Source organism: Sesamum indicum, linkage group LG4, assembly GCF_000512975.1.
Source record: "Sesamum indicum cultivar Zhongzhi No. 13 linkage group LG4, S_indicum_v1.0, whole genome shotgun sequence".
Classification (NCBI taxonomy): domain Eukaryota; kingdom Viridiplantae; phylum Streptophyta; class Magnoliopsida; order Lamiales; family Pedaliaceae; genus Sesamum; species Sesamum indicum.
The window spans coordinates 11790302-11810252 of NC_026148.1; the positions used below are offsets into that span (position 1 = coordinate 11790302).

The 19951-nt window shown below is 36.1% G+C and overlaps 5 protein-coding genes across 8 annotated transcripts; 3 read left to right on the top strand and 2 right to left on the bottom strand.

Annotated features, from left to right (window-relative positions):
• LOC105160781 lies at positions 3133 to 6712 on the top strand. Its single transcript, XM_011078264.2, has 6 exons — positions 3133 to 3575; positions 4066 to 4546; positions 4729 to 5068; positions 5559 to 5657; positions 5741 to 5861; positions 6296 to 6712. Exons 1-6 carry the CDS (start codon positions 3335 to 3337, stop codon positions 6508 to 6510), a joined length of 1497 nt encoding a protein of 498 aa, XP_011076566.1. The 5' UTR covers positions 3133 to 3334; the 3' UTR covers positions 6511 to 6712.
• Positions 6755 to 7967, bottom strand: LOC105160780. The gene is made up of 2 exons (XM_011078263.2): positions 7481 to 7967; positions 6755 to 7374 (listed from the first exon to the last, which is right to left on the bottom strand). Exons 1-2 carry the CDS (start codon positions 7935 to 7937, stop codon positions 6875 to 6877), a joined length of 957 nt encoding a protein of 318 aa, XP_011076565.1. The 5' UTR covers positions 7938 to 7967; the 3' UTR covers positions 6755 to 6874.
• On the bottom strand, positions 7924 to 9890 carry LOC105160964. 4 transcript variants are annotated; one of them, XM_020693310.1, is made up of 4 exons: positions 9355 to 9890; positions 8989 to 9056; positions 8816 to 8872; positions 7924 to 8056 (listed from the first exon to the last, which is right to left on the bottom strand). In XM_020693310.1, the coding sequence occupies exons 1-4, from the start codon at positions 9805 to 9807 to the stop codon at positions 8053 to 8055; spliced, it is 582 nt and encodes a 193-aa protein (XP_020548969.1). In that variant the 5' UTR covers positions 9808 to 9890; the 3' UTR covers positions 7924 to 8052. The 4 variants fall into 4 exon arrangements, with proteins under 4 accessions (XP_020548969.1, XP_020548970.1, XP_020548967.1 ...); XM_020693311.1 differs by having other exon boundaries at positions 8989 to 9047; positions 9355 to 9886; XM_020693308.1 differs by lacking the exon at positions 7924 to 8056 and adding an exon at positions 8206 to 8536 and having other exon boundaries at positions 9355 to 9889.
• LOC110011918 (probable inactive receptor kinase At5g58300) lies at positions 12870 to 14265 on the top strand. The gene is made up of 2 exons (XM_020693568.1): positions 12870 to 13796; positions 14073 to 14265. Exons 1-2 carry the CDS (start codon positions 13511 to 13513, stop codon positions 14120 to 14122), a joined length of 336 nt encoding a protein of 111 aa, XP_020549227.1. The 5' UTR covers positions 12870 to 13510; the 3' UTR covers positions 14123 to 14265.
• On the top strand, positions 14808 to 18717 carry LOC105160782 (thioredoxin H-type). Its single transcript, XM_011078265.2, has 5 exons — positions 14808 to 14901; positions 15517 to 15611; positions 17510 to 17650; positions 17958 to 18083; positions 18354 to 18717. The coding sequence occupies exons 2-5, from the start codon at positions 15591 to 15593 to the stop codon at positions 18507 to 18509; spliced, it is 444 nt and encodes a 147-aa protein (XP_011076567.1). The 5' UTR covers positions 14808 to 14901; positions 15517 to 15590; the 3' UTR covers positions 18510 to 18717.

Below are 19951 nucleotides of genomic sequence, written 5' to 3' on the forward strand. Positions count from 1 at the left end.
ATTATTTATCTGTATTATTTATTAAAGTTAAATGCCTTATATTAACTGCTTTGGTATATATAATGAACATTATCTAAAATATCCTTACCCGATTTTTTTGTCCCGAAAAGGCTGCACCTTTTAATTAATTAATTATATTAATAGCTTTTTATTCGTATACATTTATTATTAATCTATTCTTTTCATTTAATTAAAAATACAATAAAAAGAAATTAAGTTATGGTTTGTGTGTTTCAATTGCTTATATATGTATGTGTATATTATGGATGGGCTCAAGGCCCAATTTCTTAAATTAGGCCCACTACTGACGAGTCCATGTGGGGTAACAGCCCATTTCTCACATTTGTAGAGCCCAGCTGAAGAGGCTGATAGCTCAATGAAACAAGATTTTCTAGAGTTGATGTAGATGCTTAGGGTTTGTTTGATGTTGATTATTCAGATTGGAAGACAACAAACAGTTCCTCAAGTTAAAGGGGTCAAGTAATGGGACAAGAATTAGGGGACTTTACGATTCGGTATTGAATTACAAGGGTTTGTTTGTTGTTGGTTATTTAGATAGGAAGAAAATAAATAATTTTTTATTTTAAAATGAAGCAAGTAATGGGACTGGAATTAGGGGGTTCATTCAAAATGTGTAGTGGATCGAGAAGCCAGATTGAACTAATGAAAAAGTAGATTGATTTGGCCTAAGTCCGTTTGGGTTCAGGCCGGTCTTGAGTTGGTCCCATGTATCAATATTTGGGACCGATCCAGCCCAGTGGCACCAAGACTATTTGGTCCTAAATCGGATTTGTTGGACTTTTTTTTAATAATGATATGGCATATAATTTTTATCTTATTCTTTTAAGTTAACTACTCTAATAGTTTTTTATTTATACTTTTGAAAGTTCAAAAAAATTATCTTTATTGTTCGACTTCTAAGTTTTTAGTACTTTAAAGTTTATTTTTTAATTTACTATCATCTAAGGTTATTATTGTAAGCTTGATATTCAAATTATTATTTAAGTTCATAATATAGTCATAACAATTTTTTTCTAGTTATAATTTTTTGTGTGATTGAATTTATTATTTATTTATTTTATAATATAATCATAAAAATTTAAGTAATTATTTTAAAGAAAATCTCAATTTTATTAAAAAAAAAAAAAAAAGAAGTACACCCAGGCCTCAACAGAGCCTGTCCATGGATTAGACCTGCGATTAAAAATGGACTCAACCGGATTTATTTAAAGGCCCAGAACTACGTCAGGATCGACCATAAATAGTAGTGGACAGATCCTGAACTGAGCTTTTTTGAATTGATCCGTGTCGGTCCTAGATCAACACGATCCACCATGCACCTCGACGACTCATGAAGGCAACAAAGAGACATCCTCTGCAATTTGTGAAAATTGGAGGATGTTTGATTATCTAACCAGCATCAACAATTTTGAAAGGGTTGCAACCAGGTTAGTTATTATCGTTATTATTAAATACCTCGCGGTATATTAAAAATTTGTTTTAATCATACTGTGTGAATGTGTGTTAAAAATAGAATAAATTACAATTGTTATAATTTACCCTTAAAAGTATGAAAGAGAAAGATATAAATTGCAAGATATAAGATTTATGTGGTCGAAAAATTTTTTCCACGTCTCAAGATCAATTTCTATTAGAATTGTTTTTAATGCATTACCTATATCTATCATATAAGTATGAACAGGCTTAAAGTTTTGTGTTTTTTTTTTCTCCATTGGACAAAAAATATTCTTATAAATTTATTAGTTTTAATGACATTTAAGTAAAATAATCTTATTATTATATAAAACTTAATTTTGATAATATCTTGAATTAATAAATATCTCAACTAAAAATATTTAACTTAGACAATCTTGTAATTAAGTTATTAAAAAAAGTTTATTTAAATTCGATTTCATATAAGTAATTTTCTATGTATTAAATCTGACATAGTGTTTAGATTCGTTTTCGAAATATTTTGTTGTATTTTGTGGAGATAGAGAGAAGAAAATAAAAATAAATAAGTATGTGTAAGAGATAGTATATATCTTTGGATTTACTTTTGGAGTTAATTTAAAATAAGTATTGTATGTTTAATGTGTTTTGGGAGACAAAAATAATTGTTCATTGTCAAATCATATTTTTTTAATATATATTTATGTATATGTGTGTGTGTATATATATGTATTTATTCGAAAAAAGTTAGAAACACCCAAATAAATGTGTTTCTGTATGATGACAAATATTGAGTATGTTTTGACTCATTAGAAAATAATTTAAAAATGAAAACAAACATAGTGTAAATGTTTGATCCGTAATAACTCAGTTTTAAGTCAATCAATGATATATTATCAATTTTTTATTTATATTAGTAAATTCAATGAATTTTAATTAATAGGTGAGACTGTTTGGTAGATGAAAACAAATATCAGGGGTGCAAGATGTAATTTCAAAACTACAGAGGATTTACGTATAATTACACCACTTTCAGGAGAGGGGAGTGTAATTATCCCTTATTATTATTAGGGATTACATTTGTACTGCTGTTATATGGTTTATTATACAAATTATGCCTTTTAGAAAATTATATTTACATCCACTAGAAATGTTAATATCATTTATAAAAACCAACCCTATTTCTTGAAAATTTACATATACATCCTCCTAAAATATCAAAATTATTAGACAAACTATCCCATTCTTTTGATTGCTACGGATGGTTTTTGTAATCGTACAAACGATATTAGTGATTTGTGTAAATAGATCGTAAATTAAAAGTATAAATATAATCGTTCTTTTTCATTTATTATTATTAATAAATGATTTTATTTTTCTAAAACATGTATTATTCGTATCTTATTCTTTATTACTTAATTAATTAATATTATATCAATTTCATGATGTAGGATGTACTTTTTTTTAGGATTTGAATGTGATCTGACCACTCAAATTAAGAAAATGTAACCGATAGATAATATTATTTTTATTAAAAATAATCAAAATATTATTTAATTTCAATCATTATAACTCCATCAACATATCAAAGATTTAAGTATAGATAGACTCAAAGCATATTGCCTAAATTATTAATAGTACTGATTATTACAAGGATAGAGGTTGTAATATATATATTTTTCTCTTTACTGGCGATTGGCTAAAACCGCACCAGTTCCTGCAATCAGCTGAGGTATACGATACAACTGCAGGACTGTACCAAAAGCTTCATCCTTCTCTCTCTCTCTCTCTCCACATTTCTCAAGTCCCAGAAATTGCAGTAGTCAAGATTCTTGCTTGGTTCTTCTCATAAAAATTTTCAAGATTTCTGTGAAAGTCATACATGAGTATTCGTTATGGGAATCACCAGCTTGTTCTGGGTAGCCCACCAAAACCACCCAAGTTTTCACCCAACAGGAAATCACTGATTTCAGTGCATTTTAAGGGTGCTCGACAATGGGATCCTTCTCATATTTCGGCTTCTTTTTCCACCAAGAAGCCCATTTGGGAACATAAGTTTCTTGTTGGAGCTGCCTCTGCGGCTTCTTCTGCCCCACTGGGTGGCTCTGATGCCGAATATTCTGGTAAAAAGCTTTGTGATTTAAGTTCATTTTAAAGGATTTTAGTGTTTTTTTTTTGGTTGAATTTTGTACTAAAATAATCTATGTGAAAATTGTCAATTATCTGTGTGTGGAAAGAGTTGTGGGTGCTAGCAAGATTCTGTCTTTTTATCTGTAGCCCCGAAGTTTCACTTGCCCATTTAGTAATTAAAATTTTGCTATTTTCCTTTGTTCATCTTTTGTTGCAAGAACAGTGATTTTACTGTCAATTTTCGGTTATTATGTTCACTTCTTGGACAAGTTCACCATTTTTGCCTGAGTGCGAGGATGAATGATATATTGTTTGGAATTTGAATTTATTTTCTTGTTGCAAAACTTTAAATTATGTGAACACTCTTGTCTAGAATGATGAAAAGAAGCAGCACCACAGATAAGGTTTGATTTATTTCATTTCCTTCAATTTGTTGCTGCTAGACCTTTTTACATGTGATGAGTGTTGCCTTTATTTTCCTAGAGCAACTGCTGGGGCCAAAGCTGAAGCAAAAAGCACGACGGGTAGCCGGAATAGATCAGGAAGAAATAGAAGATCCAACACTTTTAGCTGATTCTGATAGTTGTTTCTGTGAATTTAACGGCGTGCAACTACACCACAAGATTTGTGATGCAGAGTTAGCAGCTCCAGATACTATAAAAGAAGGATCAACTTCACAATCCCCTAAAAAGTTTAATTTTCCTATGATTTTGTTGCATGGCTTTGGAGCCTCAGTCTTTTCATGGAACAGAGTCATGAAACCTTTAGCACAAGTTACTGGTTCTAAAGTTCTTGCATTTGATAGACCAGCATTTGGATTGACATCGAGGATTAATGCTATTAAGCATTCATCCTCTAGTAACCAAGACTCCAGACCCTTGAATCCGTACTCAATGATGTTTTCGGTGTTGGCAACACTCTACTTCATTGACTTCTTGGCTCATGACAAAGCAATCCTAGTGGGGTATGTCTACTTTCATCTGTCGTTTTTACTGATGTTCCCTTTTTTTGGCAAGAGTCCTGCTATGTACTTAGAATATAATCTTAATAGGATTGTACTTAGACAAACTAAATACAAAATTTTCTTTGAGAGTAAAGAAATTATGGGAATCTTAGCACTTATACCAATCACTGGAAGATTGTCAGGCACTCTGCTGGTGCCCTTGTAGCCGTAGATGCATATTTTGAGGCACCTGAGCGTGTAGCTGCTCTGATCCTTGTCGCGCCAGCAATTCTTGCGCCATTGACTATGCAGAATGTTATCAAAGAAAATCAACCTGGAACGGATAATCAGATACAAGGAAACAGCTCAGATATAAATACCAGTGGGAACCTAGTTTCCAGGCTATGTGGTATTTTATCAAAGTTCACTAATTTTATCGCAGAAGCCATAGTGCACATGGTAAAAGGGATGGCAGACATGATAAACACTCTTTATAAGAATGCCTTGTCGGCTATCCTGCGGTCTGCATTTGGTGTGATAGTGGTAATTAATTTTTATTCTAGATCAGTTTTTGGTTTACGAAGTTTAGTATAGAGTTGGTGTTCTCTGGCATTACTCAGAAGACTGTCGGGTGGGGAACAAAATTCTCGTGATGATGTAAAATTCCCTAAATATGGATGAGCGAGGGACAGCTCATCCATTTCTCATACTATTCCCTCTTCCTAGAGGCAAAACAATGGACAATGACTTAAAATGGGTATAAGGAGATTGATGACATCAAAGCTACTTGATCCAAATTCGTAAATTAGACTTTGTCGCCTTCTCTGGCAGCAAAGGAGCATTGCAGCATAATGTATTTCTTGGATTAGTTTTAGACATAGTAATTTAGAAAACATATAGATATGCAGTCATAAGTATAGATTTTGAGATGGTATTGAAACAAGTTGCCAAGAGTTGTTCTTTAGAACACACACACAAAAACACATTTGTATGCGTATATGGCATGTTATAATATCCTTGTTTAATTTTTCAGATAAGGATGATAATTGATAGATTTGGTATACAAGCTGTCCGCACTGCATGGTATGATTCAAATCAGGTTTCTGATCATGTAGTACAAGGCTATACAAAGGTGACTATGTGCTATTCCTTTCTCCGAGTATGATGTGTACTGGTTTCAATGTTGAGCAACCATAATTATTCTCAAATATGCAGCCACTGAAGGTCAAAGGCTGGGACAAGGCCCTAGCGGAATACACAGTGGCACTGTTAACAGATTCCGCATCCAAATTAAAGCCACCTCTTGCAAAAAGGCTGAGTGAAATCTCATGTCCAGGTTTCAGAATAACTCTTTGAACTGAATCTTGTGTGTGTAGAGAAACATACCTCTCTAGGAACGAACATGATAATGGCAAATTTACTTACGTGATTTGGGGAAGTAAATTTCATGAAATATGAATATGATATCTTCTTGAGGGTGAGAAGATGAACTCATTCTAAGTTTCATATCATCTGTAACTATACATGTTCCGTTGTCCTGAGTTGGAAACTTTCAAGACAGGCTGTTCATGGGCATTGATTTTGATATATGGTCAGAAATGATTCTTGTGTATTTAGTAAAACTGGACAGTTTATCATAACACTTCTTCCAGCAGCTCCACCATGTCTTCACTGGATTTTCAAAATGTTCCTATTTGTACGCACCTTAGTGACATTCTATTTGAACGAATAATATAATTTTGACTATCATTGTTTGCTTAACGAGCACAGTTCTGATCGTTACGGGTGATACTGATCGGCTTGTCCCCTCTTGGAACTCTGAACGACTTTCACGAGCCATTCCAGGATCTTGCTTTGAATTAATCAAGAATTGCGGCCACTTGCCCCAAGAAGAAAAGCCTGAAGAATTTGTATCTATTGTGGATAAATTCCTGCAAAGAGTGTTTGGTGTTGCAGAAGAGCCACTACTCCAAGCAGCAACTTGAAGTTGGTTCCCTGCTAGGTGAACATAATATTTTTCTGGCTTGAGAGGCGAACATAATATTTTTCTGAGGTCTGCAGAGAAACACGAAATGCTTTACAGAATTTGGAAATGTAATTCTTATTATGCTTGTAAATAGTTCCGTTGTCTCCATACAAATTCACACGGATTATTTCTTCCATTTAACTAGAATCCAAGTTGTACTATTCCCAGAATGCTTAAATAGTCGTTGCTAGAAGATGACATTATTTGCAAAAATCTTTACTCATATAAAACCGTTCACAGAAAATGTCATCACAAGACTCCAATGACTAAAATGATATCTTAAATCGACCAACCAGCACAACAAGAAGACTGCCAAAGTAATTCTAAAATGGAGGATAGGTTGATATGGTAAGGCTAGGATCTCCTGAAGCACCAGGCAGATCAAATCCTGACAAGAAATCATCTCCAAAGATTACTGCACCAGCAGCTAATGCTCCTGTGGTTGCTCCCATTCCAAATCCACGCCCACGTCCATGCCCTGGTGGTGCTACTGAAGATGGCATGTTTATGTAACTGCTAGGCATGTAGTTATTTGTTGGGAAAAAGTTCGGAAAATATCCAACATTAGCAGGGGGAGGAGGTGGTGGTGGTGGTGGGGAAGTTCGAGGTGGTTGATAGCTAGGTCCACCAGTTGCAGCGTAGTTTGCTCCACCAACTGGGGAGTGGTGGGAATAATTTGGAGGAATTGGCATCATATGGACGCTTTCTGGTTGCTGAGAAGTGGATGGAGGCAAAGGGGGCCTGGAAGATTGTAAAGTTCCATGCTCACTAGCCAGGTTAATGCCACCAAAGTTACCCGTTAAATTAAATCTTTCTTCACCACCTGCATATTCAGAGAAGTATTTCAGCCAAACAAAAAGAAATTACTGAACAAGTGATGTAATATTTACAAGAAACCGTTTCTGTGGTGAAATTTGTGGTGTTTGTACCTGGAAATGATGAACTGGGGTCTTCCCTTTCTTCTGAAATTCTGATTGAGATATCAATGAATCCTCGAGGTTTGTTTGAATTTCTTTTCCGCAGCTGAAAGCTTCCTACTTCTTCAACTGGCTTTGAGACTTCGGATTTAGAATCGTACTTGTCCAGAAACTCTTTCAAAGCAATAGTTGCTGATCCCAGGAGGCTTTCTCTAAGAAAGATCGGCTCTCTACTGTAAACTTCAACATGGATGGCAAAATCTTGAAACTTCGATTCAGAAGTATCAACTGCCACTGAAAACTTGGTTTTCCAAACTGGATTTGCGTTCCCTGAAGTGTCAATTCTGGTACAATATTTATCCTCAGGTTGAATCCATCCAACAGCAAACCACTGGAGCTTCCACAAGGATGAGGTTCGCCTAAGCCCCCGAGCAGAAATCAGGCAAACCTCAACCCATACTTTCCCCATCTTGAGCAGAGCACATCAAGTGAAATGAAGAAGCATTGGGAATAGGATTTGTCCGCTGCTAGTTCTTTTCTTCACAAAGCCAGTAAAGGAGCAAAAAAGGATGTCTCCTGGAGAGCTAGCTATGACAAGGAAAGTAATTTATTAATTGAGAGGTCACAAAGAAGCTTTACCTTTTCCTGAAGAGTGACCTTGGTTAGTGCATCACAGGTGGAAAAGAATCACACTACTAATAGTCAAATGTTCACAACACAAAAGTGTGAAAGGCAGATTATCCCAAAATTATGCATAAAGTGAGATCTTTCAATATTTTACTTGTAACCTGGTCACAAAGTTGAGATTCTATACATAGTTTTGCACTACAGTCATCCATTATAATATGTCGCAAATCAAGGCCAAACATAAACAGCAAGAATTGTAGTGGGAACCATTTATATGAAGATTACTATTTCCCGAGTTCTCTTAGAGGGGGAACTAACAGTTGCTTTCTACCAGCAGATATCGTTTGCTCATCCTCGGAATAGCCAGAGGACGAACGTGTATACATCATTGTTATGGATCCTAGCATATCATCGCCAAATCCACAAGCTCTAAAAAAGTGCCTGTCAAGAACATGAACTTCAGCAAATTAGCGCAAATGGCATCAAGTATATTGATGGATCAGGCAAACTTTTCAATGATGAGCCACTATGATTTCCTCAACAATCATACAAAAAGCTTGCTAACATTCAACTTAAAAGATCAATGACAATTTTCTGATATAAGTACAACTTGCATCATCAGGGCAGAGGGTTCTCAAGCCAATCAGTTAGTCTAACTCAATTAGCGCCACCAAACTGTTGCAGTGACGGTAGAAATTAGTAGCAAGATTAAGAATTTACCTTTGGTTATCAGTACAAAGTGCAGCTATGTCATATATGCCTCTGTTAGTAAGTGTTCTGCAAACGAAAAGGAAAAATTTCAGACACCTCGAATGTGGCATCATAAGATGATAGAAATACAAAGTCAGACCAATAGTAGACCATATAAGTTATGTATTTGGGCTGAAACAAACCTTATGATTCTTTGAACTATCATCCGACCAATCCCCCTACCTCGTAAAGCAGGATGAACCTGCAAGAACTGTAACACGATTATATCATGCAGAAGATATCAAAATATTTGTTACAATTCAGTACAAACAGTTAAGACATCCAAAGTAATCAAGCAAAACAGGGCTAATCAAGAAGCTGATCTCACTTTAACATGCATCCCCCCCTTTCCGATAAAATTTTAACACACTACAATATAGTTTCTCGCCATAAATTGTATATCAATCCTTTCAATTCAAGCAGCTCTGGCTGAAAAAAAATCTTCTTTTGAGTATTTTATCTTCTTTTTGTGGCAGCTTAAAGCAGGCTAAACACAGATACGAACTGACCATGACATCATAGATAGAAGCCGTCAATCCCAAATCAGAAACTGCACGGCCGAACCCTATCAGCCTTCCATTTTCCGGCGTCACAGGGGCCACTTTTCTTATCCAATCTCCACCAATGCCGGTGAAAGTCGTCACTTCCGGCGAAGCAGAAGATTGGGTCGTTAGAAATTCTGGCTTGGTGAAGGCAGAAACGACGACGGGGCTGTGGGAAAGGGCTTCACGGAGCTTGAGCGCGTCAACAGGCTCCACTCTGCCGGCGGCGTCGATGGTGGGGAAGCGGTGGCAGGAATGGTTGCATATGGCGTAGAGGTCTCTAAGGTGATGCTGGTTCACGTGGGCTGGGTTTGTGGATATGAATACCGGTGGCGGAGGTGTGGAGTTGGGTTTGATTTGGGCGGCTATTCTGGGTGGTGACGGCGAGGAGCCGCCGTATACGGCTGCTGCAACTGCCATCACCACTTCATTCAAGTTTCAACACCGTATCTATCTATTTCCTCTTCTAAATTATGATTAAATGCATTCTTTTTCCCGGTAAATTAGGCCATTTAGCATCTTGGTTTGTTAATATTTTAGGATAGTATTTTGATTTTATATTTTTTCAAATTTTTAGAAGTTTAGGTTTTTTTTTTTGGAGTCGCCTCTAATGTAAAAATGGTGAATTTCGATATAAAAGTATTAAAATAGCAAAAATTAAAATATTACAAAAAAATTGGTAAAAATGAATTAATATGGATAGTAGTCGTATTTTAGATGTACATACATTTTTTCAATGAGAAAAACTCAAATGGAAAAAATGATTAAAATTACAAAAATTAAAAAAATTCAAGATCAAAATGCTATGTAAGAAGTTAAAGAAAAAAATATTGAAAAATTGAGTCAATAGAAACAATAGCCCCAAATTTAAAAGGTCACATGAGATGCACATGCAGTTTTTCAACGAGAAGGGTGAAGTCCAACAGAAAAAAAGGATTGAAATCCGTAAAAGTTAAAAAACAAAATGTATTATCAAAATATTGCCAAAAAAGTTACAAGGACAAAAATATTAGCAACCTTCAAACGCCTCATTTCTGCCGGTCGGACGGCTCATCGATTTTTGGCCGCCGTTGTCATAACAAGGGCTTACAAAAATAAAATAATTAGTCAAAATCAACATAATCAAATGAAGTGGATAAGTAAAAATACAAAGCACAAACCCGAGCCAAGTTCTCAGCCAGTAACTCATTCGTTTGTTCTTCAGAAAGGTCCACGACTCGACTTAAGTCATCTTCACTCACGAGACCTCGGGTGCGACTCCAGTAGGATGAGGCATCGCCCGCGTAGCTCACCCTCGTAGCACTAGCATCACCCTCCGCCAAGGAGGCGACGCCTCTTTACCTTTTTGCGGGAGGAGAAGGACCAACCGGTGGAGTAGAAAGAAAATGGAAGTGGCCGCTCCCAATGGAGACCCCATGGCGCGAAAGATACGGAGCTCCCCACTTGTGGCGGTGCTAACTCTTGGTCGCGTTTCTTCTGCTCCTTAATCGCTGCCTTCCGGGCTAATACGAGACAAAGAATCAATTTAGGGCAAGGAAATCCAAATCAAGTTCTTGCACATAAAAAAAAAAAATGCAAAAGATATAGCAGAACAATTTAAACACCGTATGACAACTACAAGTACCAGAGGGGAAATAATGAACGATGTCCATTATTCGGCTAAATAGCCCTGCCGCCATAAACCCTTGACGCAGTTTTCCAAACTCCTTACGGTGAGTAATCTTGATTAGTGAGCTACTCCACTCCGAGACCAAACCCTAACCATCATCTCTAACATAAAAAATTTCTCCTTCCAAGGACCCTTAGAGGAAACAAACCCGTCTAAAAACCTACAAGCTTTCTGCAGACTGAAGTAAAATACCACCCGTCATCAGAAGAAGCAGACACTTCCGACACGCGGTGAACAGTCCATAAAGCGAGAAAACTCTCTAGAGTTAATGGAAGCCCCAACTCTAAAAGACGACGTCGCCAACCCTCAAAATACATAAACGAATTTGGCGTAAGTTGGCTGACACAAATAACATAACTCCGAATTACCTTGACAAGTAAGGGATGAGGAGGAATAGAAAATCCGCTATTGAAATAAGTTGCATAAACAGTGAAACACCCAGCTGGAGGATCCCTAATCCTCCAACCCCGAGAGGGAAGAATAAACTTGTGTGCGGAAAGCACCCTAGAAGTAGTTACGCGAATGACGGCAAGTTGCTCTTGAGTCAAAATGCTGTCACAAGTACCGATATCCACCGTGCGACAACGAGGAATGCCCTGGCACCTCCCATCAACTCCCGACGCCACAATTACACTCGGTCGGGTGGACGCCTCGGTGACTTCGACCTCCTCACTGTCACTTTCAACCTCTTCCCCCTCACTTTCAGTTTCCTCTTCCTCACTGATGATCTCATCGGCACTCTCACATTACTAAGTGTAAGTGTCCCCATAGTCACCTGCAGATGGTATTTCATCAAATTGTTCGCTATGTCTAAACCCCATTGAATTTAACTCAAAATTAGACATATCCTCTAAACTCTCACCTGAGTCAAAAGAAGGACACTTAGGCAAACTTATAATCGCGGCAATATGATCGGGTGAATAACCTTCTAAATATGGAGAAAGATCACCCCAAACATCAAAAACTTTTTCGACAAGTGGAAAAAAACCCACAACTTCCCCTCTACCGAGCCCCGGTACCGAACCACCTTAGGCGCGACCGCGAGTTGAGAGGGGGGTCGCACCCCGCAGCCCGAGGCGCCGTCTGATGGTGGAGTGGCGGTGAATTCCGCTGTAAAGGATTAACCATGCAAGCAACTAGGTGATGAACAGGGTGCAAAAGGTGTTCCACTCGGCTTTGGTCATCAGTCAACCAACCTGTTTGACGCCAGAGTAAAAATTCTGCAAGCAAGGCAACTGCAACAATGAAAATGGTCTTTCACAGATAACAAAGAGAACATTGGTAGTGGCAGTAAATTGGTTCTTGTGAAAGATAGAGTAAAGACAGCTAAAAACACTGTTGAGAATGCCGACAATTTGAATGAGTTGAGTGTGAGAAAGCTGTCCAAGATGTTGAAGGAAAAGCTAGAGATCACCAAGAAGTCAACCAAAAATGACAGTGGCAACGAAATAGCATTACCAGCTCTGCAAGCACTTCCCGAGAACCGATGAAACCCAAAACTGATTGCTGCTCTGCAAGAATTTGGTTATCCAGGGTCCAGGTAATCATGCAACCCACTTTAATGGAAATTAAAATTCCTAAGTCTACAAATACTTGGTGTTTAACCAATGTTTTTACCGCATGTTACTCTTGTCTGTTGTCCTGTATTTAGTCTTTGGATTATGGTAACTGGGCCTTCTCTATAGGTTATATGAAAAAAATTTGAGGGTGAGAAAACATGTTGGTCTTTGAGAATTAACATAATTATTACTGAAATTGTGATGTTTTCATCAAACAGGAAAATTGAATAAGTGTGCCTTGGAAAAGGCATATATGGACAGGATATACGAAAATACTTGTAATAACTCTTTGATAACTTTCATTGGAGGGCAGAAGTCAAGCTTCTTGGTTTGCTGCTGCGCCCTCCCACTTTAATGGAAATTAACATTCCTTGGTGTCCCTGTTGCCTCGACTCGGCATGATTGATCTTTCCTTCAACTCATTAACAGGAGATATAACGTCCTCAGTCTTGAATTTGAAGAGACTATCTGTGTTAAACCTCCAGTTCAATTCAGTCTCTGGAGGCATCCCCCAATCTTGATATTCCAAGTCTCAAGCATTTGAATTTTGAGCTATAACTCACTGAACGGTTCGATCTCACCGTCCCTTCAGAAGTTCCCGGTTTCTTCTTTCATAGGCAATGCTCATCTCTGAATTATTGCTCATCTCCTTCCAGTTGCTCAACACCTGAAAGTTCTTCTCCCACAATATCTGGAAGACAAAATGCTGCAAACTCAGGAAAACTTAATTCAGAATTTATCATAGCTATTTCTGTTGGTGGGGTTTCCCTTCTGATTCTCCTAGTTTTTCTGCTGTCTGAAGAAGAAAAACGGCGGCCATGCTAATGTGATCAAAGTTAAGACCTCTAATGGTGGAAAGAATGAAAATTTGAAATCTGAGGACTTTGGGAGCGGGATGCAAGGAGCAGAGAGAAACAGGCTAGTCATTTTTGGAGGATCTTCGTTTAGCTTTGATCTTGAGGACTTGCTAAGGGCGTCGGCAGAAGTTCTTGGGAAGGGAACGTATGGTACAACTTACAAAGCAGTTCTGGATGAAGCAACAGCAGTTGCAGTGAAAAGATTGAGGCAAGTGAGGGTTGGCTTGATCGGCATCCAAACATTGTCCCACTGTTTGCCTATTGTTCCAAGGATGAGAAGCTTCTTGTTTACGAATACATGCCCGCCAGCAGCTTGTCTGCATGGTATGCTTTCTTTTCCAATTTTGAAAAATGCCCAAACCAGAAGTTACCTTTAAGAACCCTGCATGTTGTGAATCATCCCAAGAAACACATTCTCTCTAAGGCATAATTATGCAACCGCCACCCCCCTGTAAAGAGCCCCTCAACTCTGAAAATTGCCCTGACCACTACCCCATATTTTGCAATAAAACATGTCTGTCAGTTGTTGCAAATTTTCTGCTCGTCAATCTACCACCAGTAATAATCAGCCTTATTGCTTACACTCTGCCTTCATAACAGGCAACAGAGGTGGAGGGAGAACTCCACTAGATTGGGATGCCAGGCTATAAAGAAAAGCTCCAGAAGCCTTTGAAACAAGAAAAGCCACTCAAAAATCTGATGTCTATAGCTTTGGTGTCATCCTCCTTGAGATGACCTTTAAACCTTATTTCTTTCTTAACTGTATCGAATCTCTATTTCAAATTTTATTGCATCTTTTATTATATTTAATATGTACAAAAAATCTGTAAAAAAATTATCTCTTTAATACACGTGATGTGCATATGTTAAATAGAATAGACAATGCAATAAAATTTGGAGTAATAATTTAATGATTTGTTACCGGCGCACATTTAATAAAAGAATAATTGGGGGCACATGACCTTTAAATTGTGGCTTTCTGTCCAAATGAGATTAAAATTGTCAAATTTTTTAAATTATGAGATTAAATAGAAATTTCCTTCCAGGACCAAAGTTGCCACTTGCCACCTTCGTAGGATGAAATTGTAATATATATATATATATATATATATATATTACAACTTCCTGTTATTTTATCAATCACCTCCCTTGATTTCAGGCAAAATAATAATAATAATAATAATAATATTGATTAAAAGAATCTCAAAGATTTTAATAATCACCTAAAAATAAGCGAAATATCCATCATTTTTGTTTTTAAAAAAGAATTACTTAAGCAAAAATTCCAATAAACAATTGCTATTTGTTTCCTATTCTTGCAAGTTTCTATTGTCTCAACTTCTCCGCAAATTTATCATCTGGGCATCGCTCTTTTCCACAACTTTTAATGTTGTTCCATCAAAGACAATTCTTCTTCCTACAACCTAAGGTACGTAACTTTTGCTTCTGTTTCACTCTATCATTCATGCATCGTCAAAAACTTCATGCATCAATCTACCATACTATTTACTCATACCACCTACATTAATGTATTCTGTTTCTCAATTTAAAGAAACTAGGGTTAGATCACTTCCATCATTTTGATGTTTATAATTTGCATGCAGACAAATCATTCGTTCATATAATATTTTATATGTATATTTGTGCATGCGTCCACGCCGGCTGTTACATATGTTGAACCTTACAAGACTATCACATGTGACACCCTCTGATAAAACAAATTCTTTTGTTGTATAGACCGAATTAATGTAACCCTATTTCTTGAAGATCAGGAAGATTAATCTGAATTTTTGACACAAAGAATTGATGAAATATTGTAAGTAATTAATGCTTTGATTGAATCTTAACATTGGAAGTGCTGGAAAAAAGATAAAACATCTGAAATTTTGTAATGTTTTTAGAGTCATATATTTCAAGAAATTCCGGCAGGAGTAGATACTGTAATAGCACAAGATTACTGATCAGGAGAAATGCATGCAGTGGGCAATATGGATGGATGGATGATCATGAGTTGTTGTTTGTCTGTTTGTTGCATTGTTTGTAGGAGGATTGTAATGTTCTGGTTATAGGTCACTGCTATAGTCCTCTCACAAGGGTCCTGCGAGCTGTGGATAGTCGATGGGACAGTGCTGGACTAAGGTATTTCATTCATTATTAATCTCTAATTTGTTTCTTATTTCATCATCCAATTATTACATATCTTTTCATCTTTTTTTGTTTGAGATTCGTATGTTTATCTATTTCCCTAAAACCTACGTATCCTCGTTGCTGAAAACTGCGTTTATGTTGTCTTGCTTTATTTTCACTTTTGTCCTTTTAGTTGTCTTCAATGACTACACGGGTGTTTGGTTGAATTTATTTAAAATATCTTATAAGTGCTTGTAAATAACTAGTGTTTTATTGCAATGCCATAAAGAACTTAATGGTAATATACCAAAGTGAAATTGGACAATGATATGTGGGAACAATAGTGCAGTTGTTTCAAAACGCGCATCATCAATTCTGTCAAAAACTTAACGGCAGTACTAAAATTGCAGTTTGAATAATGATATGTGGAATCAATAATATTTCATAAAGTATGATATCAATTGTGCAATACCCCCCTACACTGTAGAATCACAAATGCAGTTTTCAGAAATAATTTGACAATTAAGAGAATTTTAAAGCTAAGCAATAATGGACGTAATGCCTTGACTTATGCCCCTTAAACGAAACTTTAATCAGCACGGACCGGATACTAATTTTGAGACATGGTTATAGCAGGTCAGCGCATCAATAGTCTTGCGCATTAGGTCCTTAGGATTAGCCAAAATTCATAATCACACGGTCTGTGTCAACTCTTACTTAAGTGAACTTCAAAAGCTAAGTGTGGCCCATACCTTATGAAAATTCAGCCTTTAGGCCTCGTTTACTTTGTAATACGTGTTGTTTGGGTGAGGATAAAAAAATAAAAGTCATGTGTTGATTATATAATATTTATTTGGACATTTTTTATTAGATAACTTAACCCACCTATATAGAAGGATTCAAGAGGAATAATGATTTGTACCAGATTTGGAGATAAAAATTGAACTCTCATAATGCAAAGTAAACACCTTACTAAGATGTATTTAGGCAACTTATCCAATTTAATAATGGAAAGTAAACGGAGCTGTAGTATTATTAGGGGTCAAGCCTGACCTAACATCATATTTTCATACCGTTTCATCTATGGAAACGGGATATCTTATGCACACTCTCCTCACACGTTACGAGTTGTTCTTACCAATTGAATCTTTTTCATGTAGTCTCCAATCACAATAGTCCGATTACGAGCCTTATGGTGACTCCCTTACGGGCTAAACCCATCCCACTTGATAATAAATGATCTAAGCTCTACGCTAGTCCTCTGAGTCAATTTTCTGACGTCGCATGCATGGAATAATATATTTGTACCTCTTATTTTTATGTTTCCATCATTTTTCATGTTCCTTCTCTTCCAATATCATGCGCATGACCTGCATATAAAAAGAAAGCTCCACAAGAAAATAATTATTTCGATATAGTATTATCACTATAATTAAAATTCCACAGATATCATGATTATTTGTTCGTATTTTTCTTATTTCATTTTTTCATTAATCTTCATGCATAAATTTAAATCTCCACAAAATAATACATGAATAAATCACTAAGTACAACATATATCACAACATAATTATGGATTAAATGCATTTTTGCCTGTAACTTAAGTCATTTCGTCTTTTCATTCTTTAACTTTCTAATGTAGCATTTTGGTCCTATATCTTATTTATTTTGGTTCTAGATTAAATGTTCTCTAGAAATCTAATTAAATAACTTAAATTACGATACTAAAAATACATTTAAGCCCATTATTATCGACTAGCTAGACCAAAATAATTTGTCAATGCTGCTTGTTAATTAATTTCAAAATTTATTTAATTTATTTCAGCATTCTATGCACATATATATATTGTGGTAAAGTGATATTCTAGTTCGAGATAATTTAAACACAAATTACACCATATCCACAACAGTGTTGGCCGCAGCCATGCAAACAAAGTAGTAGTAATAAGGATGACGCTACGACAGAGCTTGCAGGAGGAAACGTTCAACTTGTAACTACAATGGAGAAGTGGGAGAAAGAGACATCAGAAGCAAACAAGGACGGCAAAACTGTAAGTAATTGCCAAGAAAATTCTTACCTAAATCAAGTTTTCCTCGAACCAAAGCAATTACAAAACAAGTGTAATATACTTGCCATGCGATTGGTCGCTTTCCTTGAACTGTACGCCAATCACGCGACAAACATACTGCACTTGCCGTATAATTGGTTTAGGTCCGACCAGACTCAGTTTGCATTTTAATTTCCCATAGTTGCCATTGCCCAAGTTGCAAGGGAAAAGGTTTTATTGACTAGAATGAGAAAACACATGCAAGTCTTAAATGTCTTATGATTTCTGTCTTGTGCTTTAATTCCAACAGGTTGTGGTGAATTTCAGTGCATCCTGGTGCATTCCTTGTAGACAGATAGCAGCAGCTTACCGCGAACTTGCTGAGAAATATTGTTCGTCGATTTTGTTTCTAACAGTTGATGTTGATGCGTTAGCAGTAAGTTCACTTTCTATTCAGAACTTTGCGCATCCTAGGACCAAAAACATTGTAAAAACTGAGAAATGACAGTTTTCGTCCCATATTTGGAAACCAATGTACTTTTTATTACATATCCCCGTAAATAATCATTGTCTTTTCAGAACGAACCTGTAATGTATAACATGACCTTTAAGGATCGCAGTATGGTCATGATCAATGACAGAATCGAGACAAATACTATAGAGCAGTATAAAATCTTGATATATTGTCCTAATTGTGGTGTTGCAGGAATTCAGTACTACATGGGACATAAAAGCAACTCCGACCTTCTTTGTCCTGAGAGACGGACGACAACTGGACAAACTCGTAGGTGCTAACAAGGCGGAGCTTCAACGGAAGATTACAGCAATTGCTGAGTCAAATACGAGGACGTCCCTTAACTGATCATCAGTTGTCTGTGTCTGCTAAATATTGCGATACCGTGTATTAGGAATTTCCACCCTCTGATTCTTACAAATCAAACACATGTTAGCATTTCCATCTGGTTGTAAGATTTTTCCTTTGCTTCATCTACTCTTACAGCCCCACGAAAATCTGGAAAAAAGGAAGCATTGAGAAATTTGAAATGCATGTGTGCAAATAGATGTGTTCTAAGGTATATTTGCTTATTACAATGATGATTGATGATGTTACGTATATACTGATGAAATTAATGTTTATGAATAACGATAATTAAAAGTCTTGTTTGTGTGTTTGCTTTACGAAATTAAATCGATCTATATATATATATATAAATATGACGGATGGTGTGTGAAAATTTTGTGAAGTAAAAGTTGATGCGCAGTTGCGCCAAACAAGGCTTAGCTGATCGTATTATTACATAGTCAACATGGACAAGTATTGTATTACTATGGCTGGATTGAATTGAATTATAGACAAAACAGCTACCTAAGATCATCCTATTTCTAGTACTGAACAACCTATGATTTCAGAACTGCTGTGTCTTGCCCTTTGTTCTGAATCATTTTATTTCTTTATATCTCATCACTTCTTAGCACCTCTATTTTATACATATTGTTCTATATTCGAGTTTCTTTAAAAAAAATAGACTTTAAGGGCACATGCAATGTGCTATCCATTAGTTATGTGAGCAGTCAAATAAACAGACATACATTGCACGTGTCCTTTACTAAGTCAATCAAGAGTAAATATAGTTTGGTTAGAAAAATAAAATGTTTGACCTATAATATGTCGGTACTAAGTCAATCAAGAGTAAATATAGTTTTTCATTCAACTTTCTTTGCGTATACAACAAATTCTGTAAATTTTAACTAATCATGAGTTTTCTTTGTTAAACAAAAAAAAAATCACAAATACTAAATATAATTTTCCGTGTAATTACACTCAACCAAAAAGAGGTCAGTGTAGTGTTTGAGCCAAACTCAGACTCACAAATGTTGTTGTGCATCTGGACCAAAAGGTCTTCCAACAAACAGTTTACTTCTACTTAGTACCAAAGTTGTTCCAATATCATAATTCAAACATTGCCCAAATTTTCTTACCAAATTGGGATTTTCCCCAATATCAGTTATGTGAATGATGAAGGTATCATACTTTTGACATTGACTATTCTGTATACTTGTCAGCTTTAATTCCAATTCTTACATTAATGTATTAATTTGAACTAGTATATCTACAAAAAATATTACACTTCTTGTCCTGTAGCTAAAACAATATGGCCATGTTTACAAAGGGTGATTGGGCTGGATATCTCTTCTAATCTGACCAAACGATCTACAGTAAAATCTTTATAAATTAATAAACTCTCTAAAATAATAAAATCTTCCGTTCCGATCCCGACTTGGGCCTTTGTAAAAAATTATCAA